We start from the raw sequence: 26,951 nt of genomic DNA, 5'->3' as shown, positions 1-26,951 counted from the left end.
GGGGCGGAGGACCAGGCGGGGAGGGGCGCTGCGGGGGAGGCCGGACGAGCCGGAGGTCCGGGGGCTTTTTAATTTGTCCTCTGCTGGGCGCTGCTTGCTGCTACCCAGACCGTCCCCTCTAGCGTAGCGCAGCGCTGGGACAGGCTTTGGTGCATGCACGGTGAGCAGCTAGGATTGAGGGTCCAGCTGCAAGAAGGCAGGCGCTTCCCCGTCCGGACAGAGAGCCGGGAAGACCAACGGCCCTTAGGCGCGTCCTCACCCCGAAAGGAGACCCCCAGCGGAAAGCGGGCGCCCCGCGTCTGCACAGACTCAGGGCGGGCCCTCGGAGGCGGGGCTGGGGGCTGTGATTGGCCGCGTCTGGCTTCCTGCGGCCCGTCCTGAGGGACGGGGGCCCGCCCGTCACGGGGGCCGAAGGGCGGCCGCCGCAGACACCGTCCTACCGGCAGCCGGCCTGCGGGACGGCGGGTGGTCACCGCAGCTGAGGGCCGGCCCCTCCCGGCCTCGCACCGAGGGGCGGGGGCCACAGGCACCGGCCCGGCTCTCCCGGCAGCTTTACGGTCAGCCTGCCGGCCCCTCCTCGGCAACCAAGCCTCAGGCTGCCTCGCCCGGCCGAGCCGCCCCGCCAGGCCCCGTCCGCCGCCCGCCTCAGTTTCTAGGCGGCTCCCGCACGTCCCGCGCGTACCTGCCGGACTCCCGCGCCGCTCCCCGATTGCGCACGCGCGGAGCCCTCCCCCGCGCCCCGGCCGCGCACGCGCGGTCCGCTCCTCAGGCGCCCCCGCCCTGCCCCGCCCCCGCCTCGCGCACGCGTCGCACGCGCCGCACGCGCCCCGCGCCTCGCGCACGCGCAGGCCCCGCCCCGCGGCCAATGGGCGGCGCCGCTGCTTATCTGCTGTGCGTCGGCCGCCGGCGTCAGTCAGTCGGGGCCGCGGGCCGACGACGCTTCGTCCGCTGCCTGAGGTGCTCCGGCCCCTGCGCTCCCTTGGCGCGCCCGCAGACCCCGACCCGCCGGCCGCGGCGCCCTCGCCCCGCCGTCATGTCGCAGAGCGAGAGCCCCGGGCTGCAGGAGGAGAGCCTGCACGGTGAGCGGGGGCCCGGGCGAGGGGCCCGCGGCGACGGGGCGGCCTGCGGAGAGGACCCCCAGGCGGCCGGAGCCCGCGGGTGCTGGTCTTCCGAGGCGCAGCCCGGTGCTGGTTTCGGTGCCGGTACCCGCCCGGGGAGACTGGGGAGGACGCGCCCTGGGACTCGGGGCAGGGCGGCCTGAGGGGAAGCGGCGGGGGTCGCTCCTCCTTCACGATCGCTCGTCCGGGGTCGCGGGTCGGCCTGCCGGGGAACACGGGGCAGCTGGCCGCACTGCAGACTCCCGAGCGGACCCCCGCCCCCGGAACCGGACGGGGGGCGGCCTGGACCCCCGCCCCGGCCGCGGCTGGAGGAGGGGCCGAGCGCCGACCCTTCTCTGAAGCAAGAGTTAAGTGGAACGCGGGAGCGCGTAAATAAGGTTTGGAGAGGACCGTGGACACCGTAGAGAATTTTAAAGGTTCATTAAGATTTAAAAATCATCACACTGCCTGAATTTGAGCCACTAATTTTCTGTATTCTTTGAAACAGCATTTTACTCGCCAAGACTTGGCAAAATTCGTCGTATATTGTGAAACCGCAATCACAGCCTAAAAATCCTATAATCTTTTCTTAAATTTCGACATGGGTTATTTTCTTTGAGACAGTTTAAGGGACTGAATCTTTGCCTTATAAAAGATCTAAAGAGTGTTTGATGAACCGCCTTCAGATCAGTCCTGTTAGCGGACTACTCTGCCCCTACCGTGGCGCGTTCCCTTAGCGGCCACGTCGGGCCGAAGAGCCCGCAGTGTCCAGAGCGGCTTCATCGCTAGTCCTTGGTTGGCAGACCCAACTGCTGAGTCATTGGCAACGCAGGGTGCCAGCTCATGGGTTAAAAGGTTCGCTCCTCGGTTTTGTGTATTCTATAAAAAGACGGTTACACGGTGAGTGGAAACTGTCGAGGAGTCTTTGGGTCGCGGTCTGGGGTACGTGCAGCCGGGCACTCGCGCCTCTGGCCCGTGTGGGAGGGGTCACGTGGGCCCGGCCGCCCTGGGAAACCGAATCCGGGCGGGGATTGGTGGCTGGGCCGACACTTGCCCTGGGCTCGGTTTTGATTTGATTACCTCTTGTTTACCTCGGAAAGAACTGGGCGCAGTTGGTCGCTGAGGCCGAAGACAAAGGCCAGCGCTCTCCGCTCTGCTTGTCTCTGGCCAGATGCTTTCCCTGAGCCCTGCTGCCTCTGCTCCCTGGTCCGCTCTAGTTAAAGCTGGTGACGAGCAGCAAGATGTCCTAGATGCCTTTCCTGTCTCAGATAAACACCCCCTAACGTGCCCCGGGGGAAGGTGGAGTTCTGTAGTGTAATCTCGCAGCATCGTGGGCGGGTGTGCGAGACTTAGCCTCCCAGAGGTGCCCCCCAGTGCTGTGCTAGCAGGCGGCCCGGCTTACCCCAGATGGCCCGCACGGCTCACCTGCTGGTCTGTCTGCAGCCAGTCAGAGGGTTGTGTTGCTGCAGGCCCCCACCGTGGGTGAAGGCGCGGTGCACGAAGAGGCACAGAACATGCAGGTCTCGCGTCCTGCACTTTGAGAGGGACGGGGTTTCTGGCAGGGAGACCCGGGCCTACCCTGTGCGTTTCAGATGGCCACAGTGAGGCCGTGAGGCAAGGCAGAGCACACGGCAGGCAGGTGACAGCAGTTAGGGCTCTTCGGGTGCCAGGCTCCTCCGGCTTCGGTGGCAGAAGGCGGCAGACAGGCAGAGGGAAGGGGTGCCCACCAGTTCCTGCCCAGATGCCAAGCCTCTCGTTCCTGTACCGCCTCAAGAAACTTAAAAACCGGGATTTCTTAAGTCCCACCTCTCCTAGGGAAGAAGCCTTCCGATGCGGGTGGTCCTTGCCTCCAGGCGTAGCCCTTGCGCTGCCCCAGGGCTGCCCTCCGGGTTCCACCTGTCCCAAAGACCCCAGCGTCTTGTAGGTCATGCCCCTGTAGTTTTCAACCCTGGCTGCCCACCGTCACCATTGTGGCTTTTTCAAAGTAAAGGTACCAGGGTTCTGTTGTAGCATTTCAAATCAGGATTTTCTGGCTGGTGGGTGAGACTGCTGGATAACAGGGAAAGCACCAGAGGTGGTTGTCATAGCCGGGGTTGTGACCTGTTGCCCCAGACTGGGGTGTGGGGTGCTCTGCGGGGGGTGCTGGAGAGGGATGTTGTCCTGGGGCCAGGAGCAGGGAGTCTCAGTGCAGGCAGGGACTGTGAGAAGCTCTGTGCAAAATAGGATAGAAAGTGTAGGTGCTGTGTTGAGGTTAGTTGATAGGGTAAGGCTCCACAAGTTAAGAAAGACAATTGGCATTGTCTGTTTTCAGGCTAGGGTGAACTGGAAGCTTTAGTCAACCATCCAGCCTGCCAAGCAGTGGCTCAGGGAACTGTTTAACACTCTACATGTGATCACAGCTTGTGCCCGGTTACTGGCAGTCGAGGTCAGCTGAATTCATGGCATTTGTGGCCCCGTCAGTAAGTGGTTCTGTCTGGGTCGTTCCTGTGGCCTCTCCAGAGCTTGAAGACGGGACAGCGTTGTGGTTACAGATCTTTTTGGGGCCCACGAATTGTCTCATTCAAGATGCGGGCTTTTCTTCTTTTGGGACCAAGTATCCTGGGGGTGGCAGGAGGTTTTATGTGAGAAATGGCCTGTCGTGCAGGCTTGTAGTTCTCTTCTGCAGTGGCGGGGCACTGGCCGAGGCTCCCCGCCCGTCTCATCTGCCCAGTCCCCCTGCCCCATGTCTTGTCACTGTGAATTACAGGTCAGTGTGGCCAGTGGCCTGAGTCAGGGCGAGACTCGCCTGGATCAGCAACCACCGCCCCTTTTCCCGCGGCCCGATTATCTCACAGGCTGTTTGGGGTTCTGAGGAAGCGGTCTGAGGTTGTAAAGCAGCTCGAGGGCTTCCCCGGTGCCTCGGCGGTAAAGAGCCCGCCTGCAGTGCAGGAGGCGTGGCGGGTGTCATCCGCGGGGACGATCCCTGGGCTGGGGCATCCGGGGAGGAAGCGGCAGCCCACCCCAGTGCTCTTGCCTGGAGAATCCCATGGACGGAGGAGCTGGCTATAGTCCACAGGGTCGCAGAGAGTGGGACCCGACCTAGTGACTAACAACGAAGCAACCTGAAGCCCCTCTTTCTTGCTTAGGAAGGTGAGTGAGCTTAGCTGCAGGTGAAAGAAGCTTAATGGCCCCTTGTCCTCGTTTTCCAGGGAGCTGCTCCCCTGTGTAGTTGCTGCAGGTTAATCATAAACTCTGGTCGGTTAGTGAACCACAGCCTCTGAGCTGTGCTGTAGACAGAGCTCCGCTGTAGACAGCCCGGGTGGAGGTCTTTCTAAAGGGTGCCCAGCACTTTCAGTGAGATGGTTCCGAAAAGCGTGCTTGTCTCCATGGAGTCTGGAGCGGAATCTAAACCTGCGCCTGAAGCTCCCTGTGTTGTTATTTTTTTTTTTAAGAACATCCTGCCTTGTGGCCGTGCTGGGCCTTAGCTGCTGCACCCGTGTCTTCCCTAGCTGCAGCGAGCAGGGCTCCTGGCCTTGCGGTGGGCGGGCTCCTCCCCTCGGCGTCTCCCCTTGTGGAGCACGGACCCCAGGGCCTCAGGAGCCGTGGTTCCTGGGCTCCGGCACACGGGCTGGGTAGTCGAGGCCCGTGGGCTTAGTTGCTTTGCGGGGATGTGGGATCTTCCTGGACCAGGGGCTGAACCTGTGTCCCTTGCATTGCAGAGTGGATTCTTAACCACTGGACCTCCAGCAAAGCCCTGAAACTGACAGTGTTGTGTGTCACTTATATTTTAATTTGAAAAATGTGTTTAATCTTTGTTCCTGGTTCCAGATCCACAGCTCGGCTCTAGGAACCCTTGGACTGTCTTGAGATCTTTGGAAAACACTTCAGTCTGTGCTAGTGAGGTGACTGCCTAGGCCCCCGGTAGCCTCAGGGTGGGGTGAGATGGGGATGGCCGGAAATCAGCACTTGCCCTCCCCAGGGCGCTGAGGTTGGGTTACAGGACACACCGGGAGAGGGCGCAGAACTGCCCTCGCCCACCACTGCCTGTGTGCCTGCCCTTCTGAGAAGGCCTTCGCGCAAGCACGGTATTGTCCTGACTTCTGTGACTTGTCCCAGGGAGTTGCTGACAAGGGAGGGTTGTGGGAACCCCTGAATTCTTGTTGTCAGGCGTTTGAGGTGTCCCCTGCGGGGATAGTCTGGGGGGACTGAGACCACTACAGGTAGTGTCAAAACCAAATTGCTGGGCCGCCCGTTGGAGCTGGAAAACTGGTTATTGATATAAAAGCCCCCCCCCACCCCCCAATTTCATGTCCGAGGTGGTGTCAGACGCCATATGTAAAGGCAGTCTGGGCAGCCAGGCCCGGAACTGGGCCCCCCAGAACCCAGCAGAGGGGACCTGCGCCTGGAGGAGGGCCTGGGGCTCCGGCCCTGTCGTGGGGCGAGCACGGGCTGGCAGTGTCCCCTCGCCCCGGAAAGGAGGGGGCTGTGAAGGCGTCCACACGGAGCCAATCTCAGTGAGCTTCGGGGCTTTCCTTCTGCTGACCTGCGGAGGCTGGGGGCGGGCAGTGTCCAGGGCGCCCCAGGCTCCAGGACACACCGTGGCCCGCCTGGTGTGGGCCAGGCCGGTGTGAGGAAACTGGAGGGGCTGAAGAGAAGATGGTGCGTCCGGTTGGCGGCTGTGACCATGTGGTCGGCAGCTCGTGGGAGGCTGCCTGTGCTGTGTGTGGACGTTTATTCCTGTGATCGGCCTTTCTCGATGACTGTGAGGTGTCTGCAGCCGGCAGCTGTCGGGGCAGGACTGTCAGAGGAGGGGTGAGGCGGGGGTCTGGACCTGGGGCCCGGGTGTCGGGTGGTGCCCCCAGGGGGTGCAGAGCAGCCCTGGGGCGGGGCCCTGGAGGGCCGGGGTCTGCCGCCGGCCTGGGTGCTCCCGGCCTGCACCCACCTGGGGAGGCCGGACCGTGACCCGCAGTGGACAGTCTGGGCCGGGAAGAGAGCTGTGCGAGCGGCCGGCTCGGGAGAGGCTGGGGCAGGGCGGCAGTGTCGTTAGTGAGCTGGGCAGTGGAGGGCCGGGCTGAGCCCACCGCGCCAGCGCACACGTGCAGGGGGCCCCGGAGCGAGGCGGTGCAGTGGACCTTCGTGGCCTCAGGTTTGACGGAATTAAAAGCAAGAGTGGTTCGTCCTCTCACCTGAAGATCTGGCTGGAAGGGCAGTCTCTCCTCAGTCGCCAGCATCACACTGGGGTGGAGACAGGCGTGTGCCGGCGGGCCCCGGTGGCCTAGTGGTCAGGCTGGACTCAGTGCTGCAGGCCTTCCCATGTGGCCAAAAAAAGGAAAGCTGCGAGTCTCGAATATTGAGCTCGATGCAGAAGGATGGGCCGCTCAGCGGAAGAGAGGAGTGGGCTTCAACAGCTCACGTGGAAAAGAAGGTCTCCCCTCGGCCAGCAGGCCTGTGGGAAAATGCCCAACCCCTGAGAAGGCAGCAGCGCTGAATAAGCCGGCCATCCTGCCCCCGCCCCCCCGACGTGCGCCCGCGGTGAGGACCAGCCCCTCACCGTGCCCACCGGCGCCCACGTCTCAGAGCTGGCTCCCAGGCGGGGGCGCAGAGGGCTGCTCTGCTGCTCAGGGTCGTGGTGGTCCCACATTGGATGCACAGCAGGGCTCCCCGCCCACACCCAGCGCCCCAAGTGGTTCAGATGTGAGAGCTTGTGGCAGCCGGCCGCGCAGCTGAGCGCGGAGGAGCGGGCAGCGGCGCCTTGTGGGGCCACCGGGCTGGGCCTCCGGTCCGAGCTGCAGGGGACCTTCGTGCTTCAGGAGCTCTCCGGTGTCCACCCCGTCCACCCGTGGACTCGCCACACTGCTCTCCTCCTGAGTTCGTCCTCGTGTCAGCCCCCACAGCACCCGGCCGGGAGCTGCAGCGCTGCCTCCCTGCCAGGACCCACTGGGGGCGGCTCCTGGATTGGGGACTCCTCCCCTCACTGGGGCCGGGAGGGGCTCGACCCGGTGAGCGGAGGGCCCGCCGGCTCAGGTGCCGTTGCCCTGGTGAATTTATCAAGTGCTAAGCCGTGGGAATTGGTCACTGATCTATGGGGCCTCGGGGTCAGAATGTGAGGCTGGAATGTTGAAATTTTAAAGCTTTCCTTAATTTCTAAGTCCCCGAGGTGCTGGTTGAGCCCTTTTTCTGCTGAGAGCTGAGTGCGGGCTTGTCCTGGCCACAGGGCCTCTGCTGACGGAGCAGATGGTTTGGGGTGCGGCTCCCGAGGGTCCCTGTGGAGGCTCACCGTGGACAGGGCCCGAGCCGGGCCTCGGGGCACTGCGGACAGATTCCCGCAGGGGCCCGTGGGAGTCTCTGGCACCTCTTGAAACAGACGGGGTGAGTTCTGTATCTTAGCAGCAGACTCCGGGATGGACGGAAAATTGCAACCCGGTCCTTCTCTCTTCCCCACCAGGCTCCTGGGTAGAGTTACACTTCGGCAGTAATGGGAGCGGGGGCAGTGTTCCCGACTCTGCTTCTATTTATAACGGCGACATGGAGAAGATCCTGCTGGACGCGCAGCACGAATCCGGCCGGAGCAGCTCCAAGAGCTCCCACTGTGACAGGTGGGTGAATGCACGCGTCACGGCGTGGCTCCGCAGGCCTGCCTGGCCTCCGTCAGCGCCCAGACGGCGGGCCCTTTGCTCTCGGGTCGGGGGACACCACCCGTGGGGTCCTGCCCCTGCTTCTGCCTGCTGGGCCTCGAGCTCAGCTGGGAAGGCAGGGGGCCGCTGTGACTGTTGGGCCCTGGTCCCCCCGGGTCTGGCTGCTGCCTGCTGCCTGCTGGGTGTCGAGCTCATCTGGGAAGGCAGGGGGCCGCTGTGACTGTTGGGTCCTGGCCCCCCCCCCCCCCGGGGCTGGCGGGAGTACTTCCTTCTCCCGGGACGCTGTCCCCTGTGTGTGGGGGTCTGTGTGTCCTGATGGGAAGGTGGACGTGTGCTGTTTCCCCCAAGCCCGCCCCGCTCACAGACCCCGCAGGACACTAACAGAGCTTCTGAGACAGACGCGCACAGCCTCGGAGAGAAGAACAGCTCCCAGGTAGGGTGCGCACGGTCTGCCTTTGTGATCTGTCGGAACCGGGTGCTGGGGGACCTGGCCTAAGAGCAGGACTTCTGCTTCCTCAGACCCTGTCTCAGCTGTGGGGGTGGGGCGTCTCCAGCACTTCACAGAGTGGACCGGAGGCAGCCGGGCCATTTGGTTCAGGGTGTGTGCCCAGGGCCCCCTCTGCCCCACACGCCCTCCGGGGACGCGGGGCGGGAGAGGTGGGGGCCCTTGGGGGTCTGGAGGCCTGCCCAGGGCCTCCCCACTGGGACGGCACTAGTTGCTTCCAGAAACCGTGCCTTGGGCTTCACTGACTCGCGCTTGTGTGGTTCGGGTTAGGAGCTGACCAGACTGGTGGAGGCTGAGCCTCGTTTTCTGACTTTCCTTTAAGAATCTCTGAGTTGCTGGGGCCGTAGCCCCGGCTGGGGGGAAGTCCATGAGAGCAGGGTGGGCTGTGGCCCGAGCTGCCTTGCTGAGACCTGGGCTGGGCCAGTGGCCAGTGCGGCCTCGCCAGGCCGTCTCCCTGCCTGCTGCCTCTTGTGATGCTCGGGGGTGTCGGGATCTAGGAACCTGGGGGCCCCTGCTTTCCTGGGGGCTCAGCTGGTAACGAATCCGCCTGCAGTGTAGGAGACCCCGGTTCCACTCCTGGGTCGGGAAGATCTCCTGGAGAAGGGAAAGGCCCCGCTCCCTTCCTCACTGTGAGAGCTGTGGGGACCGAGCTTCCGGCCGATGCCACTGGTCCCCGTGCTGCCTGCCGGGTGCCCCTCAGGCTCTCCCTCCCCAGGGGCTCAGCAGTCCTTGTGCTCGGGCTTCTCCAGGGTGCTGCCTGCCTGCTCCCAGATGTGCAGGGTCCAGCCCAGCTTTGCTGTGTCCAGGTGTTTGGTTGGTTTTGGTACCGTGTTCTAGAATATTTCCATAATTTCCCCCCCTGAATTTAAAGAGGAATTCTATGATCAGGCACAGAGTTTTTAAAATTCTAAGAAATGCATCTTTTTAAAGCTCTTTAATTAGCGTACTGTTAATAATGTGTATCTTTAAGGTCACTGAGACCAGGGGTGTGTGTGGGCTTCTGGTCCTCTCTTCTGCCAGACGCGGACGTGCACCTGCTCACTGCAGCCGTGTGCCGTCAGCTCAGGCACATTCCTGTTGCGGGCCTTTTCGGGGATTTCTGTTTTTCCTTTTACACCCAGGACCACAGCCGGCGTCTCTGTGGACGTCTGTCCCCACTGGCCGGTGCCCCCCTGGGGCAGTGCCTGCAGCTCAGGGCCGCTGGAGTCCGGCGGGCCCTCCACAGGGGGTGTGGCGGGGGGCGGCGAGCTTCCTGGGGTGGAGGCAGCGGGTTCACCGACCTCGTCTCCCGCAGTCCGAGGAAGACTACATGGAGAGGAGGAAAGAGGTCGAAAGCATCCTGAAGAAAAACTCAGACTGGATTTGGGATTGGTCCAGTCGGCCAGAGAACATCCCCCCAGCCAAGTGAGTCTGCGTCCGCGGGGGCCTCTGGGGCCGGGAGCCGGCGCCCGCTGACCGCCTCTCCCCGCAGGGAGCTCCTGCTCTTGAGGCACCCGAAGCGCGCCCCCACGCTCAGCATGCGCAACACGAGCGTCATGAAGAAGGGCGGCATCTTCTCCGCCGAGTTCCTCAAGGTCTTCCTGCCGTCGCTGCTGCTGTCCCACCTGCTGGCCATCGGGCTGGGGTGAGTGTTGCCCGTGCCGGCCGCGGGCGCAGGCTGGGGAGGCTCGCACGTGGAGGGTGCTGGTCTCCCCAGTCCTGACGCGGGTGGACGGGCTTCTCCTGGGCAGCCTTCTGGGCCCCCGGCTGTCAGGATGGGCTTCTGTTGCGGGCTGGGCCCCCAGGCTCGAGAACGGGGCAGAGCAGATGCCGGGCTCGCTGGCTTGGGGAGGCGGGAGCAGGGCCCCCACCCGTCCCCCTGAGCCCCGGCCCATGGCCTGCCCCCGCTCTGGGCTCTGCCCTGCCTTCCCCTTAGCACAGCGTGTGGACTGTGTGGGCCAGTGCCTCTGAGTCGGGCTGTCAGTCCTGCAGGGAGCTTTGTCCAGAACCAGCATTCAGGTCCTCTAGGGCCTGGCGGGGTTAGGCTTCAGCCTTCACTTTGGGATGGATTTCTGCAGGTGTGTCTGCCCTCTGAGACTTCACGGGGGTCAGGATCAAGCCCTCCTGTCCCGTTGCTCTGCGGAGACCCCCTACTGGCCTGCAGGCCCTTGATGTCCTCCCCCCCGCCCTCCTCCCGGACAGCCCCCCGACACCCCTCCGTTCTGGGCTCCCTGGGGCGTCCCGTGCAGCAGTGGTTTCTGTGAGATGTGCCGATAAACCTGGGGCTGTCAGCTGTCCTGTGGGCGACTGTCTGATCAGGTCAGAAAGTGAGGAGACAGGGAGCCTCTCAGCTCAGGAGGAGCTGGCCTTCGTGTGTGCCGAGTATGTGCGTTGCGAAGCTATTAGCACACAACTGGCCTTTTCTGAATTGGATGCTGAAATGCGTGCTGGTAAGAGTGACGCCCACGCATCCACTGAGTGCTGGCAGCCAGGCCCCTTCGGTGAATGAGCTGGGCCGGTCAGCTGCTGTCTCAGCAGCGCGCGCCCCTGGGAGGCGCACTGCCATGTGACGACCGCCTCCTTTTCTGTCAGGATCTACATCGGAAGGCGCCTGACCACGTCCACCAGCACGTTCTGATGCAGGCTGTAGCCCAGTGTCCCCACGCCGCGGGGGCCCGTGCCCCGCACAGCGCACAGAAGCAGCTGTCTCGGTCCTGGGCCGCTGCCCCGCGCGTCGTTTCTTCTGGCAGCGCCGCCTCCCTAACTCAGAGAGACAGACAGTAAACCACGCTCTCCCGCAGCCAGACTTGGGGATCGAGCGACAAGCATGTCATTGATTAATACCTACTGTAATAATTTGGTAGTAACCTTCCTCAGATATTATAAATATCAAAGTATAAATAATTTTAAAATCTCTAGTTATGTTGTATGCAGTATTTTAATGAATTACCTGCGACCTTGATCGCGTTAGACACTATTTTGAGGGAAGGGATGCTGCTGATGCTAGAAGGACTGCCTGAGGGGTTTACCTGAATAAACACGTGGCCTTACTCCCTGCTGCAGACGTTTCGGTGGACGCGTCCGTCCGCTGCAGACAGCCCTTAGCACTGAGTGTCTCTGCTGGCTCTGGTGCGCAGCCTGTAGAATCCAGGCCGTGACACGGGCAGCACCGAGCGGTCCCCACCCCGGGCAGTTGGGCAGCGCTGGACGGGCCCCCCGAGACTGTCAGCGCCGCCCCGGACAGCAGCCACTGGACAACCACTGTCTCCTCGCGTCTCCGGATCGCGGAGTTTAGTCTGTGTTCAGTTTTTTGTGCTCTTAGTATCAGCTTCATTCTAAACTATTCTGTCTACTTTAAAAGGCTGGAAATAGAAAAAAAATAAATGTTTGCCAAATCCTTGGTTATGGTATTAACATATGGTTTGAAACTAAACGGCATACAAGCTTTTTGGTGAAGCCAGGTGTATCCCCACTGCCGGGGGTTAAAGGATGCCCTTTCGTACACTGTATAAATAAACGCTGTTGTTTTTGCTTCCCTTTTCCACACTAAATTTCAGTTGTGTTCAATAAATGTAACATTCTAATTTTTAAAAACTTGGTTTATATTTAAACAATGACCTTGGAGGTAACCCGCAGGCCTTCCATCTGGAGGTGAGGCGTCAGCTTCTTTACACGACTAGTCTTAAAGAGGCGAAGCCTGCGTCCTGCTGACGTGTCCTGGCCAGGGGCATGTCTCACCGCGATGGGCATGGTTGAGGCTGTGCTCAGTGCCTCCTGTGAGGCCAGGGGTCCCCAGGGCCAGCTCATCTTGGAGAGCACGGGTGAGTTGGGCCGTGACAGAATGAGGCGGCTTCATGCAGCGAGGCTGCGAGGAGGTGCTCTGGGGTGAGGAGTTGTAAGCTCTTGAGGGTATCCTCCCTTTCTTCTCTGGAACACCAGTTTTAATCCATGATTGATTCCACTAACTTCCTTTTGGTTTCATTTTTTAAAACCGTGGTTCTCTCTTGTTTTCTGGCGGGATTATTTCTCTGTTCCTGCCCTCCCAGGTTGCATATCCTTTCTCCCAGCTCTGCCCACTGCCTGACGCTGTTGTGGACACAGCTGAGCTGCCAAACACGGTCACCAGGGTCCCTGAAGCCTCTCTCCCGTCACTGTGACGTTACAGTGAGCGTCTGGTCCATTTAAGGTGTGGGACTGTGTGTGAGTGTTCTCACTTTTTTGAACGAGACAGCACTGTGACAGCTCCCGTACACCCTCCTGTTAACGCAGATCACACTTCGTTCATTTTACTGACTGAAAAGCAGGTTCACAAAATACTCAACATCCTCCAGAAGATTTTCAAGCCTGTGCTCGGCTGTTTCCCGACCAGACTCTTGCCTGGCGCGCCTGCAGACTGTGGGCCCGCCCTGGTGGGAAGCGGGGTGCACCTTCAGTGGCACGTGTCTGGGCCACTTGTGGTTTAGCACTTGACAACGCGTGTGCACAAAGATGACGACTTGGGAGACGTGACAGGGTCCCCGAGCCGGTGCCGTGCGGCTGCCAGCATGAAATAAAGCGGTGAGGGAGCGTCCCAGTGCCCCGTTTTATAAGCAGCTGCTGGGTTTTCTGAGGCCCGGCCTTTAACCCCACCCCACCTCCGTTGGTGAGCAGGCCCACGTGGAGAGCTCGGGCAGCCACAGGGCCGGTCCATACCCCGCTGAGCTGCCCCGGGGGAAGGGCTGAGTCTGCTGAGCCCTAACTGCAGGCTGAGGGACAAAGTGTGTGCCAGTGATTGTCCCTGCAGAACGGGTGCGTTCGGATTGTGCTGGAGAAGACTCATGCAAGTGCCCTGGGCGGTGAGGAGATCCCGCCAGTCCGTCCCAAAGGAAATCAACCCTGAATATTGACTGGAAGGACTGATGCTGAAGCTCCAATACTTTGGCCACCTGATTTGAAGACTTGACTAGTTGGAAGAGGCTGAGGCTGGGAAATTCTGAAGGCAAAAGAAGAGGGTGGCAGGGGACGAGATGGTTAGACAGCATCACTGATTCCACGGAAATGAATGTGGACAAACTGGGAGACAGCTAAGGAGAGTGAAGGCTGGCGCGCTGCCGTTTCCTGGGGTCGCAGAGTCAGACGTGACAACGACTGAACGACGTGCAGAAAGCAGCCAGAGGCCGCGCATCTGCTCATTTGCGCCAGAAACTCGGGATCAATCTGCCAGAAATGAATGAGCCTGGCTGTCTGCACGGGTGGCGTGTGGCCAGGAGAGGGGGTGGGACCCTCTGAATAACCTCCTCGCAGGCCCACAGGGCTGCTCCATTTAGGGCCAAAGTCGTTAATTCAAGTCGGTGATAACAAGGGAAGCGCACTATTGAAATGGGAACGTTCCTACCGGTCCAGTGGTTGAAAACTGCCTGCCAGTGCAGGGGCCACGGGTTCGATCCCGGGTCTGGGAAGACCCCACGTGCTGTGGAGCGACTAAGGCCATGGGCCATGACTCCTGAGCCTGTGCTCAGCACACGTAGGCAAAGCTCACACGCAGCAGCTAAGGGCCAGTGCAGCCAAAATAAGGTGAACTTAAGTCCGATGAACCACAGGATTCTTACGTCGTCAGGAGGGGAAGAGGCTTGTATGGAATCAAAAGTGCCAACTGGCAAAGAAGCCTGGAGAGATTCCTGGGCATCTCTTAAATCTCATACTCCTCAAGAGCACTTCTGAGGGCCGCCAGCCCCAAACAGGGACCCTGCCTGGCCATGCACACCCCAGCTCAGGGCCCTCTGAGAGGCAGAAGGCTGGTTTCTTGTTCGGTGGGAAATGTGTCTCGAAGGAAATATGGGAAAAACTGTCCAATTACACAGGACAAATCCAGCTAAACATTTGAAAGTTATTAAAATTTTGGCGAAAATAGCGAAACAAATATATACAACCCCATTTTTCCAGAAATGCTTAAGGACTTAAGACAGTTGTTCAATATCTCAGATTTGTGAACTGCATCACAACCAACAGAGTAAAAGAACTACCTTTAAAGTAAGTGTATTAGGTTGGTGCAAAAGTAATTGTGATTTCAGACCATGAATTTTAAATCGTTATCAGTCACTCTTTGCAACCCCAGGGGCTGCAGCACGCCAGGCCTCCCTGTCCATCACCAACTCCTGGAGCTTGCTTAAACTCATGTCCATCAAGTCAGTGATGCCATCCAACCATCTCATCCTCTGTCAGCCCCTTCTCCTGCCTTCAGTCTTTCCCAGCTTTTCCAATCACTCAGTTCAGGTGGCCAAAGTATTGGAGTTTCAGCTTTAGCATCAGTCCTTCCAATGAACACTTAGGACTGATCTCCTTGCAGTCCGAGGGACTCTCAAGAATCTTCTCCAACAGCACGGTTCAAAAGCATCAATTCTTCAGCACTCAGCCTTCTTTATGGTCCAACTCTCACATCCATACCTGACTACTGGAAAATCCATAGCCTTGACCAGATGGACCTTTGTCGGCAAAGTAACGTCTCTGCTTTTGAATACGCTGTCTAGGCTGATCATAGCTTTTCTTCCAAGGAGCAATAAATAGTTATAGTTAATATTTCTGTAGCATAAAAATACATGTTTTGGGATCTGATGAACGCTTGGAAAATAGCTTCTGCCTCCCGCTGGTTGTGGAAATGCTTTCTCTGCAGAAAGTCGCTGAGCTGCTTGAAGAGGCAGAGTCTGTTGGTGAGAGGCAGGTGAATATGGTGAGGGAGGCAAAACTCCACAGCCCAGTCGCTCAGCTCCCGAAGCGCTGCTTGTGAGACGTGGTCGGGCGTCGCTGGGGAGACCTGGGCCCTTTCTGTTGACTGACGGTGGCTTGTGTTGCAGTTGTTGGTGTATTTCCTTGGTCTGCTGAGCCTGCTTCTCAGGTGGAATGGTTTCACTGGGATTCTGAAAGCTGTCTTGGATCAGAGGGGCAGCAGACCACGAGTGACCTGACCTATTTTTGGTGCAAGTGTGACTCTGGAAAGTGCTCTGGAGCTTCTCCTCAGTCCAGCCGCTGAGCTGGTCATTGCCAGTTGAATAAAATCCGCTTTTCACTGCCCGTCACAATCCAACTGAGACGTGGTTCTTAGGTTTTGCATACAGTAAGAGAAGACAGACAAGGCTTAAAAATGACCATTTATAAAAAAGTGTTTGGTCACCTCACGAGGCACCCACTTAGCCTTTTTACCTCTTCAATTTGCTTCAAATGCCAAATGACCGTAGCACAGTTGGCGCTTGAGTTCTGTGGCAGATTCTTATGTAGTTGTTAGCGGATCAGCGTGGATGATGGCCCTCCATTGCTGTCAGCTTCTGATGGTTGGCCACTGCACTCCGTCTTCAAGGCTCTCGTCTCCTTTGCAAACGAACCCCTGCTGCAGTGTATGCTCATTAGCCGTTCCTGGCCCAAACGCGCTGTAGACGTTGCGAGCTGTCGCCGCTGCTTTCTGACCCACTTTGAACCTGAATAAGAAAATTGCTGGAATTTGCTTTTTGTCTAACATCATTTCCCTAGTCTCAGACAAATATGAAATACACAGCAGTCAGTCATTAGCAGAAAAACAAAGCAAGAAATGATATATAACAACCACATCTAGGATGTATTCCAGTATCAAACGACAAATTTCAGCAAAGCTGCTGCTGCTGCTCAGTCGCTTCAGTCGTGTCCGACGCTGTGCGGCCCCACAGACGGCAGCCCACCAGGCTCCCCCGTCCCTGGGATTCTCCAGGCAAGAACGCTGGAGTGGGGTGCCATTTCCTTCTCCAGTGCATGAAAGTGAACAGTGAACGTGAAGTCGCTCAGTCGTGTCCGACTCTTAGCGACCCCATGGACTGCAGCCCACCAGGCTCCTCCGCCCATGGGATTCTCCAGGCAGGAGCACTGGAGTGGGCGCCGCTGCCTTCTCTGTTTCAACAATGCAAAAGCCGCAGTTATGTTTGCACCCACCTAATATGTTTTGGTTCTCAATTTGCAACTGAAATGTGCGCTGATGGGGCCTCCGCCAGCACAGTGAGCCCACGAGCAGTGTGTGGGCCCAGCCGCCCGCCCCCCGGAGGACTGGGGCCGCGGCTCCAGTGTGGAATTCCACAGAGCAAGCTCCAGGGACATTGTTACCGCTGTATTTTTTGAGGGGGGCAGGGGAAATCGTGATTTCTGACACCAAAGATCCTACTGTTAAACCATCAAGGGATAGAAATTAAAACGGTTTAATTTTTGCTGCCTTTAAGTGTGAAATCCAGAGTATAATTTTAGCATTTTAAAGAAGTATGTTATCCCTCCACTCCGCACCTAGTACTTTAAAAAAGGTTTAGAAAAAGCACGAAAGTTTTCAACGGCAGCGCATCTGCGGTGTGCTTTAAACCCCGTGTTAGCTTCTCAGCAGGAGTTCTGAGGCTGCTCCCTATGATCTTCTCTCTCAGCTGAGGCTTCGGCCAGTCCTCACCTGGTGGGTCAGCGGTACCAGTTCTGCAGAAACAAGGGTTGCAGAAGTTTGGGGATGCACACGCTCAGAGCCTTAGGCACTACCTACATTCCACTGTTCTGTCAACGAAGCGTAAAAGAGTTTTAAAGTCTTAATTCTGCATAATTATTTCATTACGTGCAATGAAAGCAAGTAAAAAGGTGATGCTTATTTTGGACTTAAAGACACTCTTTACAGTGCGTTGCTTTTATTAAGTGGCTGCGCCAGAAGGGGTGACGGTGGACACAGGAGTGGGGAGTGCAGCTGCCCGGGGCCACACCAGGGACACAGAGCCATCGAGGCTGCTGGGTGGGTGGCAGACGCGGCCACGTGGGTGGAGGCCCGGGGGATGGCAGGGGGGGAGGAGGGCTGGCAGGAGAGGCTGCACCTGACGACTCCTCTTGGGTGTGAGTGTCTGGTCTCTAAGCTGGAAGGCAGGCTCAGACCTGAATAAAGACGTCTGTGTTAGTCACGGCCTCGAGGCCTGCTTCCAGCTGGCTTCTCACCTGAGCAGCGACACCCAGGGCCCTGCTCCCCGGAGCAGAAGCTGGGGCCCCCGCTTGGAGCCCCAGGCAGTCTGTGCTGAGGAAGGAGGGCATCCCTGCTTCTCAGAGGCATGGCGGCCACCGAGCTCCGACAGCAAGCAGGTGTGATTCTGCAGACGCGGGGCCCTGTGTGCCATAGCTGACCTCGTCCTGGAAGGTGTACAGGTGGCGGCCGTAGCAATGATTCTTGGCCGGGTGCCCGTGTGTGCAGGGTCTTCCTGCTGGTCCAGGCTGCCCACGCTCACCTCACCCTTCTGCCTCCCGCCCACACATGCCCTGCGAGGCTGCAGGCTGGCCCAAGGCTTGCTGTTCACCCTGCAGGCCTCCGGTGTCTTGGCCCTCCGGGTGGACCGGTCGAACACCCAGGAGGAGCTGTTGTAGGGCCCGTGAGGACAGCGCTGCATGAAGGACGAGGACCTGACAGTGGCGAGGGGCCCTTCCTCCCGCCCCGCCGGGCCCGGATGAAGCGGCTCGCCGTCTCCAGACGTCAGACAGGAAAGGCTGATGGCCAGGAGAGAACCGTGCTGAGACTGCCCCACTGAGCCCCGTACACAGTCGCATCAGCAAGCACAGACACAGCAGAATCAAAGGGCGGACAGTGACGAGCCTGCACTTTCAATTCTATCAGTGTGTTTTTGAAAAAGGTAAAAACCTCGACTTTCTCCCTAGAATGTCTCCCATCTTCAGTGAATTCAGGGTCTCCTCAGCTGCACAGGGGGTGCTGAATCCACTGTGGGTTTTCAGGACGCAGCTCGTGTCCCGAGCAGTAGCCGGGGTCCCCTCCCAGTGTGGCGGCCACATGAGTGCCGTGCGCACGGCCCGGACCGGCCCCTTCCTGCACCGTGTACATGCCGCTGCGCGTGCCTCTGGAAGCAGGATTCTCGGAGCGCCAGGCTCTCTCGTTTCCGGGGGCATGTGTACACTGCCCTTCCTACGCGTGCCTGCCCGTCTGCACCTGTGAGCTCTGGTTTCAGGGGTTTTAACCCAGGGGAACCCTGGGCCCTGGCGCCCTGGGAAGGGCAAGTCCTCCGTGGCCCTGCATGCCCTCAGCGGGTCTGCTGAGAAAGCGCTTCGTGAGGCTCTGGGCCTGGGCCCGTCGCAGGCCCCAGCTGTGTGTTCCACCTTCTGAAGCCGGGCGGACCCCGAGCTCTTCGTGAGGCTCTGGGCCTGGGCCCATCGCAGCCCCAGCTGTGTGTTCCACCTTCTGAAGCCGGGCGGACCCCGAGCTCTAAGTGTTGCCGTGACGCCGAGCGCGCCAGGAGGGCGGCCCCGCCTGGCCTGGGACTCCCCTCAGGGCTCTGACAGTGCCCAGGCGGCTGTGCGAGGCCTGAGGGCGGAGTCCTGTCTCTGCCCCGGGTACCACACCGTCCACCCGCTGCTGGCACCACGTGGGGCACGTCAGCCTGTGAAGAGCAGGCGCCCATACCTGACACGTCTGTGCCCCATGTGCCTGGAGCGGCCCGCGGGGCGTGCTCCCCACATCAACACACGTACACACACACAGCCGCACTGGGGCTCACCAATGCTGGGGACGTGGTCCACCCCAGCCCGAGGTCTCTCACACACGCGTCTCCCTTGGGGCCTAACGCAGATGGGTGCCTTCTACAGATCCCAAGGGTCTCCGTCTCAAGAGCCAACCTCTGCGGGTCCAGTCACGGCTCCTCCCGCCGGGGCTCCTGGGTCCTGGGTCCTGCAGAGGCCCCGAGGCCAGTGCCGTGCCCTCTTCACTCCCCCTCCCTCTTCACACGCAAGGGATGGCGGCGTCACGGCCGGCAGTCCCGGGGTCTGTGCTGCAGGGCGCCTCAGGACGTCTGGCAGCCCCTCACCACCACTGGGAGGCCCTCAGTTCGGATACATGCACAAGCTCCACATGGCACACAGCCCCATCCCAGGCCCACGGCAGCGTCTCCTCCCATCCTAGGCCCACGGCAGCACCTCCTCCCATCTCACGGCAGCAGAGGCTTCAAATGTTATCAAACACAGACCTCTAGGCAGAACCAGCGCGGCTGTCGCTCCTAAGGCACGTGCCCACAGACGACCAGAGGCATAGAGACGGCTGTAGCCCTGGCAGAGAGGGGTGTCCCGCCAGCCCCGCACTGCCGTCCACGCACGCAGCATTCTCGGGTCTTGTCCTCCACTCGTCCCCAAGGCAAAGGCCATCCCACCCGCCCACATGACCTTCCTCACCTCCTCCTTTCACTCCTCTTGGAAATAATACAAAATAAGAAATTGTCATCCTCTAAGCATTTCAGACACAGCCAGTGTGAACCTAGCGCTGTGCTTGCTGTTCAGACACGGATGGAATCGCAGGCACGGCGAGAAATGTGCCCAGACCCCGTTTCCACTCGGGCGGCCGGGCCTGCGCCAGCCCTGGCCCTGGAGGCCTGGGTCCCCACGCCGGCCTCACCTGGTGGGGCCACTCCAGCAGCACTCAGTTATCGAAGATGCAGTCATTTTCGCAGAGTGGACACGGCTTGCTTCGCAGGTGCTCGTGGACCTTAATGGAAGCGCAGGAAGGTCGGGGCGGTGGCCCCCAAGGCCTCGCCCGGTGGGTCTCAACGGGCCGGCGCTCCGTGTCGAGGCCCCACACCTCCATCTGACAGGCAGTCCTGGCTCATCCCGTACTGACAGCTGCGGCTGAATTTCACGTCGGACACGGAGGAGATGATTTCTGAGAAGGACCTACTGCTGGGCTCTTCGAAAACCGGAAAACACAGTGTCTCCACTTCTGTTTAAAAGCCAGAGAACAACCCACTTTGCAGTGCAAGTGAGGCCCCCGGGCTCACCGGGCCCTGGCCTGAAACCTGGAGAGCCACCGGGCGCCCCGCAGACGCCTCGCACAGCCTGTGGCTCCCGGGGGCCAGGGTGTGGTATGCGCCGGCCGGCAGGCTCCACGCCAGGCACCACGAGAGGCCAACACGGGCCCAGGGCCCTCTGACTCCCGAGCCACGGGTCCTGCAGGGCCAGCCCTCGGCTAAGGACGGCGGGACTGCGGCCACTCCCACCTGCCACCGCCCGTCGGGAGAGGGGTTTCCTTCAGCGTTCGATGGGCGAGACTCACTGCAGCAAAACCCACCTACTACCTTCAGAAAGATTCTGAAGGCTTCCCGGGCAGACCTTTCTTTCCCCAGCACTTTTGCTTTATCAGCAATAACTCAAGTGCCTGTCTTACCCCCCACCCGCCCGTGCGCCAGACCCCAGCGCCTGTCCTGGCTCAGGGAGCTGTGAGCAAGGAGCTCTGTACTTGCTTTCATTTTCAGCTGCTGCTTTTTTAAAAAATATATGTATTACAAAGAACCTATATGTTTATTGACTCTGCATCTGAAGTTCATCCTAAGCAACCTAGCGGCAATACTGAGCGTTTACTGAGTGTTTACTCACATAAATAACTTGGCTGACAAATAAAACCATTCTTGGAATCTAAGCCTGTTTACTCAAGAGTGTTGTCTTGAAGACACAGGCCAAATGTGCAGGCTCTGCTGGAGCTGACCCACTTTACAGCGGGAGACGCTCTGGACGGACTGACCGATACACTGACTTCACTGCAGGACAGAGCGTCCAGAACAGGACAATCCACGGCACTCTGGGCCGGGATGCCGTCAGCGCTCAGCGCCCAGAGGCATGCTGGCAGAGTTCCCAGGACACACACCCTGTCATGACACACAGACTTCTTGGTTTTCTACAAAGTAGGGCCTGTTCCTTACGAGTAAAAATAACAAACCCAAAGCTCTTTTCCCCCAGAAGGACCTCAAGGCTCAGTGGGCTAAAGCCTGGACTTTCCTGAGGGAACTGGCTTCCAGGCCAGCAAAGCTTTGCAGGGACAGAGCCCATCCCAGGCGCAGAGACAGCCTTCGGCCTCAGCAGAGGTCCCCGTGCACAGAGGGGCTGGCCGGGGTGACCTGCAGGCCCCACCGCGGGTACCCAGGAAGCAGGGCCTCCGTGCAGGCAGGCACGCAGGCAATAGGAGGCACCGCGAGGTCTTTGGAGGTGGTGAGCGCCTGGACAAGGCGGGCTCTGAATGCGAGGTGTCTGAGCTCGCCAGCACTTACCCTTGGCGTGCCGGCAGCGGGGGCGGAGGACCGCGTGTCACAGGGGCAGACGGCCCTGTGCTGCTGCTGTAGACGCTGCCCTGGAGGGGGTCGGCCTCCGCCGTGGACGAGCACGCTGCCCTGGAGGGGGGCAGGCTCCGCCGCAGACGAGCACGCTGCCCTGGAGGGGGTCGGCCTCCGCCGCAGACGAGCGCGCTGCCCTGGAGGGGGGCAGGCTCCGCCGTGGACGTAGCAGGCAGCACTGGTAGTGATCAGGCTCCACTGTAGATGGGCTTGCGGCACTGGAGGGGGTCGGCCTCCGCTGTGGATGAGCAGGCAACACTGGAGGGGGTCGGGCTCTGCCACTGTGACCACCTCCGTCAGCTCCTCCATGTTGGCTGGCTTCTGTCCATGATGTCTGGAAGCGCATGGTTAAGGCAGGGCTCGCAGGCAGGAGGTTTAAGAGCTTAGGTGTTTGAAGGAGGCGATTACAGGCACTGTAATCTGCTACGTAAGAAGATGTACGTTAATGGACTAATCAGATCCAGCAACGCCTGCGGAGAGGGGGCTGCCTTCACCTCATTGTGACTGCTAGCCTTCTATGAAAGACTTTCAAAGCAACATAACACACATTAAAAGGAAGAAAAGCGGCCAAGTGCCCACTGCACTCGAGTCCCACATGAACAGCCACGAAATGGCGCAGACGCAGGAGCATTGCCAGACTCGAAAGGATCCCGACAGGGTCGAGGTATCCGATGTCAAGAGCGTGTTCTAAGCTATCAGAGCAAGGTCACATGGCAGGCTGCCAAACAGACACTGCTTGACTGAGAACACGAGGAGGAGTGGACCCGGCTGTGGGTCCGGCCAGGCGTGCAGGAACGGACGAGGAGGCTGACATACCTGGTGACCCTGCAGCAGCGTCTGCAGCCGTCAGACAGCACGCGCAGGGCCCCGAAGCACTGGAGCACGACGCTGCCCAGCACTCGGCTGCAGGCATCGCCAGGTGCCAAGCAGAGTGGGGACCAGGCCAGCCCAGAATCGGACTGAGAGGCCAGTGGGTTCCAGAGGACTGGTCAGCACAGGCCTTTGAGGACGCCCCCCCGCTGGGGGAGGAACCACCCCCAAAATGAGACAATGGTGACCCAGCTCAGGAGAGAGCTTGCCAAGGGGCATGGTTGGGCACTGGCTGAAAGTCAAGCGGGAGGCGAGGAGCCACAGGGCACCAGCTCCCCCCTGTGAGTGGATTCAAGGCACAAGAGTGCCAGCAGACCCCAGGAAGCGCATGCCAGTTCCCAGCTTTATGAGCCTGGTCACGAGACGGGCATCTGAATCCTGATGGGGGGACAGAATCTTTACGACAACCACGATAGATGCGACTGCATAAACAAACCCTTCACGCATGACAGTCCTCACAGATTACTGAGAGGAAACAATAGAGGACACAAAGCGTCACAGAAATGGACATCAGGTAACAGACGGCATCCTCACTCACCAATAATCGGAGAAGTGAGGCCAGTCTGGTTTCACAGAACCGGGAAGTAACTTTCTCAAGAGCTCTGACGTTCTGCTGAGAACACTCACCGTCTGCGGGGAGCACGCAGTCACACAGGCGGCTGGGGAGTCCAAGTGCAGAGGCTGGACAAGATGAGCTCATACGAAGTTTTCTCCTGGATGAAGACAATTTCCACGAGAAGCCTGTAATTATCCAGCATCCACTTTCTGGCTCTGGAGCCCAGAGTCCGTAGGGGTTCATGGGTCCCTGGCACATCAGCATTTCTCTAGACTGGGCTGTCTTGCTACTCGATACAGAGTAGAAATTTAGGAAATTAATTTTGAGAGAAAGCAAAAACGGAGAACTGGCTCTAGAAGGCCGCTGCCCAACTTAAAATCCACGCCTGGCGTCACTTTAAAGACACACCTGATGCTTACGTGACAGAGACAGACGTGCATTCCTCTGTGTGGTGACCGGTCAGCTTCTGGACAAAGCAGCGTCACTGCGAGCGCCAGCGAAAGTCTCAGGTCTGGGGAGTCACTGCCTTTGATAAGGATGGCATCGTCACCCAGTGGGACGCTGAGATTTCTGACACGGCCAGCACAGAGATCTGGACAGCCGCTCGGGGAGGGTAAAGCCACAGGAAGAAAGAGCAAAGCCCAGACCGCAAAGGCCTCGGGTGTTCAGGGGCAAGCACTTCAGGCAGAGGAGGTGGACCTGGGTTTATGACACAGATTTCTGATCGGGAAGGACACCCAGGTTGGGCTTCAGGGGAATCCACTTTCTCTGGGGTTCAGCTTTGCTGAGCACAGACCGATCGGACAAAGCCTTGGGTCTGGTCTTCTGAGAGGCTGGTGTGAGCGTGTTTTCTGACCAGAAGTAGACTCTTCATCTTAGTCAGCTGCTGCAGAGACTCTCCTCTCCGGCTGCTCCGTGGAAGGGTCGGAGCACAAGAGACCTGCGGCTGGGGCCTGCTCAAAGTGGGTGTCCTACCTCTGCATTACAGAGGAAAAGAGCATTCAAAGACATGCGGTGTAAACAGCTGTGATACACAACTTACCTACTAATGGAAGATAGACCCCGAAGTTGAAACGACTTGAAGAACGTCCCAGAAAGGGGGCCACACGGTAACGGAACTCTTGAGTGAAAGTGGCAGTGGTTCAGCCGTGTCCGGCTCTCTGCAGCCCCATGGACTACGGAGCCCATGGGATGCTCCAGGCCAGAACACTGGAGTGGGCGGCCTTTCCTTCTCCAGGGGAATCTTCCCAACCCAGGTCTCCCGCCTTGCAGGCAGATTCTTTACTAGCTGAGCCACAAGTGAAGCCCAACTCTTAAAGATCTGCACAAACATATATTTGTCAATTTACGATATCCTTCCTAAAAATAAGTTCTTACTTAGATGAGATGGTTGGATAGAATCACTGACTCAATAGACATGAATCTGGGCAAACTTCAGGCGATGCTGAGGACAGAGAAGCCTGGAGTGCTGCCGTTCCTAGGGTCACAAAGAATCAGACGTGATTTAGCGACTGAAGAGCAGCCAGAATGTACTGAATTCTGCCAGCTGGGTTTTTTTTTTTTTAATCTTCAGGAAGCCTTGGGAAAGAATAAAGCTTTTTGTTAGAAGTGTCACCTTTTAAATTAAATTATGTGAAATAACCAAATATGCTTAAATGAAACCAAAATAGTCTTATTGGACTAAAAGGGATGAAAAACGTATGTCACTTATACCCAGGGGGTGCACAATATTATATAATTAATGGCATCCAGCTCTGCCAGTGATTCTCACACTTAATTAAAATGGTGTGAATCTTTTAAGAGAAATTCCATGACAGCCAGCAGTGAGAAAAATTATTTTCATTAAGCTATGTAAATATGTATGAGTTTAAAATTAGAAATATCCACTGTAGCTTTTAGGAGAACTCTAAAATCAAAATAAACAAACTAAATACTAACAAAATAATACAACCAATAAAATTTTAATTTCCAACATGAATTTAATCTGATTACAGAAGCCAGGTAAAAGCAAACTATAGTTATTAAAATGTGAGGTGGCAAATGATGGTCTCAAGATTTAAAATATTTCTCCTATATGTAAGGCGCATCAGAAAAACAATGAGATTACGACATTTCTTTAAACGTGCAGATTCCCAGGTCAGTGCAAGTGGCTGTTAACAAAGCCAGAAACAGCCCCCACGATTAATAAAGCGATGTCTGTGTACAAACGCACTGGCGCACACAGGCCCCGAAGGCCCCCTTCCAACAATCGCTACGAACAGGCTTATCGTTTTGCTTGTTTCATACCTAGTGGCAAACACTAGAGCTTCAGTAATAGACGTGTTCATGGGCATCTGTCTTGTCGTTATAGATACCTGGGGCAGAACTAAAACTCGGAAAAGCAGGGTTAACGAATACAAACTACTACACACAAAACAGGGAAGAGCAGGATTTACTGTGTAGCACACCTATAGCCAGTATCTCGCGTCTTATAGTAATGACCTATAATGGAAAATAATCTGGGAAAAAATACACAGAACTGAATGACTTTGCTGTACATCTGAAACTAACATGGGATTGTAAATCAACTAGACTTCAAGAAACAAAACCCAAAACCCTCAAGATCAAAAACCTTACCATGTCCAGGGTGACAAGTGGCAGTCTCAACAGTACGTGTTCATAAGCAGCAGGAAGAGGAACCTTTCTCCATCGTTATAACGCTAGTCTTTCCCTCCTCTTAACTGGCCTTTGTATCATCACAAACGGCGCCTCCGCAGCGTGGAACGTTAATACAAGGCAGTGCAGAATAGAAGCCAGAGCCCCTCTGTGCTGCAAACCCGAGCCCTCAGCCCCGGGTCCCCAGACGCCAGCCACCCAGCGCCTTCCCAACATTTGCACCCCCGCAGTTTACACGGGGTCACTGACCTGTGCACTGCCTCTCACCCAACTCACCCAGCATTCCACAAGCTGCTTTCCGACGGGCACGGGCCCCTTAACCCACAGCATGGGTGTGACACACAGCGTTTGATTACATCATGACTGTGGCACACGTAAGCTTTTCCAGATATTACATTGCTGCAATGCACAACTCTAAATATGTCTTCATGAAATGCTGACATATTCCGGTAACGAAGCCATATACTCCCAACCCTTGCTTAAAGTTTGACAGATAACATGAAACTGCCCTCCAGAAAAATGAGTTCAAGATACTCTTTCAAGAAAGTAAAAGTCGCTCAATTGTTTCCGACTCTGCGACCCCACGGCCTACACATGGACTACACGTCCATGGGATTCTCCAGGCCAGAATACCGGAGCGGGCGGCCGTGCCCTTCTCCCGAGGGCCTTCCACACACAGGGACTGAACCCAGGTCTCCCACATCGCAGGCGGATTCTTTACCTGCTGAGCCACCAGGGAAGCCCGAGAACCCTGGAGTGGGTAGCCTATCCCTTCTCCAGCAGCTCTTCCTGATCCAGGAATCGAACTGAGGTCTCTTGCATTGCAGGCGGATTCTTTACTAGCTGAGCTACCAGGGAAGCCCACTCTTTCCAGAAATGTAAAGCAAAAATAAAACCTCATCACTGCTTTAATTAAAATGTTTATGCTCATTAATGCCCTTTCTTTGATGATCTGTATTAACTTTCTCACCCCTTTTAAAAAGTGAATGACATGCTTACAGATATGGTTAAAAATGAGGACTCATCATTTCTTTTTTTCACCTAAATTTTCCACATCTTTCTCAGGGAACTTACTACCTCTGGGGCAGGTACCCTCATGACTCACTAAGAAGCCACCGTGTATTAAGGTACTTCCTATGAGCCAGCACTCTACTAAGCGCAGCTCAAGATGCAGAATTCACACCCCTGCATTTCAGCTGTGGCTTCGGCTTTCCTGGTGGCTCAGACGGTAAAGCGTCTGCCTGCAGTGCGGGAGACCTGGGTTCGATTCCTGGGTCAGGAAGATCCCCTGGAGAAGGAAATGGCAATCCACTCCAGCACTCTTGCCTGGAAAATCCCATGGACGGAGGAGCCTGATAGGCTACAGTCCATGGGGTCGCAAAGAGTCGGACACGACTGAGCGACTTCACTTTCACTTTTCCATCTCTGGAGAGCTAGACGAAATGGGCTGGAGTCTGTTTCCAGCCTCAGCAACATCCTCACCAGGTGCCCTGAAGGTCCCAGACTCTCCTATTTCCATGGTCGCCCCTGACCTCCTGCTACTGTGAGTCGCTCTTCTTGGTCCACGCATTG

The 26,951-nt window shown here is 57.9% G+C and overlaps 1 protein-coding gene and 1 long non-coding RNA gene across 2 annotated transcripts; one reads left to right on the top strand and one right to left on the bottom strand.

Annotated features, from left to right (window-relative positions):
- Positions 1-385: 385 nt before the first annotated feature.
- Positions 386-11,789, top strand: BNIP3 (BCL2 interacting protein 3). Its single transcript, XM_069567629.1, has 6 exons — positions 386-1,079; positions 7,522-7,672; positions 8,060-8,144; positions 9,511-9,620; positions 9,688-9,840; positions 10,788-11,789. The coding sequence occupies exons 1-6, from the start codon at positions 866-868 to the stop codon at positions 10,831-10,833; spliced, it is 759 nt and encodes a 252-aa protein (XP_069423730.1). The 5' UTR covers positions 386-865; the 3' UTR covers positions 10,834-11,789.
- A 4,582-nt stretch (positions 11,790-16,371) lies between these two features.
- LOC138427747 (uncharacterized) lies at positions 16,372-21,902 on the bottom strand. Its single transcript, XR_011252155.1, has 3 exons — positions 21,236-21,902; positions 19,594-19,914; positions 16,372-16,646 (listed from the first exon to the last, which is right to left on the bottom strand). It is a non-coding gene; the product is annotated as an uncharacterized lncRNA (long non-coding RNA).
- Positions 21,903-26,951: the final 5,049 nt, after the last annotated feature.

This window comes from Ovis canadensis, chromosome 22 (genome assembly GCF_042477335.2).
Source record: "Ovis canadensis isolate MfBH-ARS-UI-01 breed Bighorn chromosome 22, ARS-UI_OviCan_v2, whole genome shotgun sequence".
NCBI classification, from domain to species: Eukaryota; Metazoa; Chordata; class Mammalia; order Artiodactyla; family Bovidae; genus Ovis; species Ovis canadensis.
The sequence above is the reverse complement of the archived record's forward strand: the minus strand, read 5'-3'. Positions and strand labels throughout refer to the sequence as shown.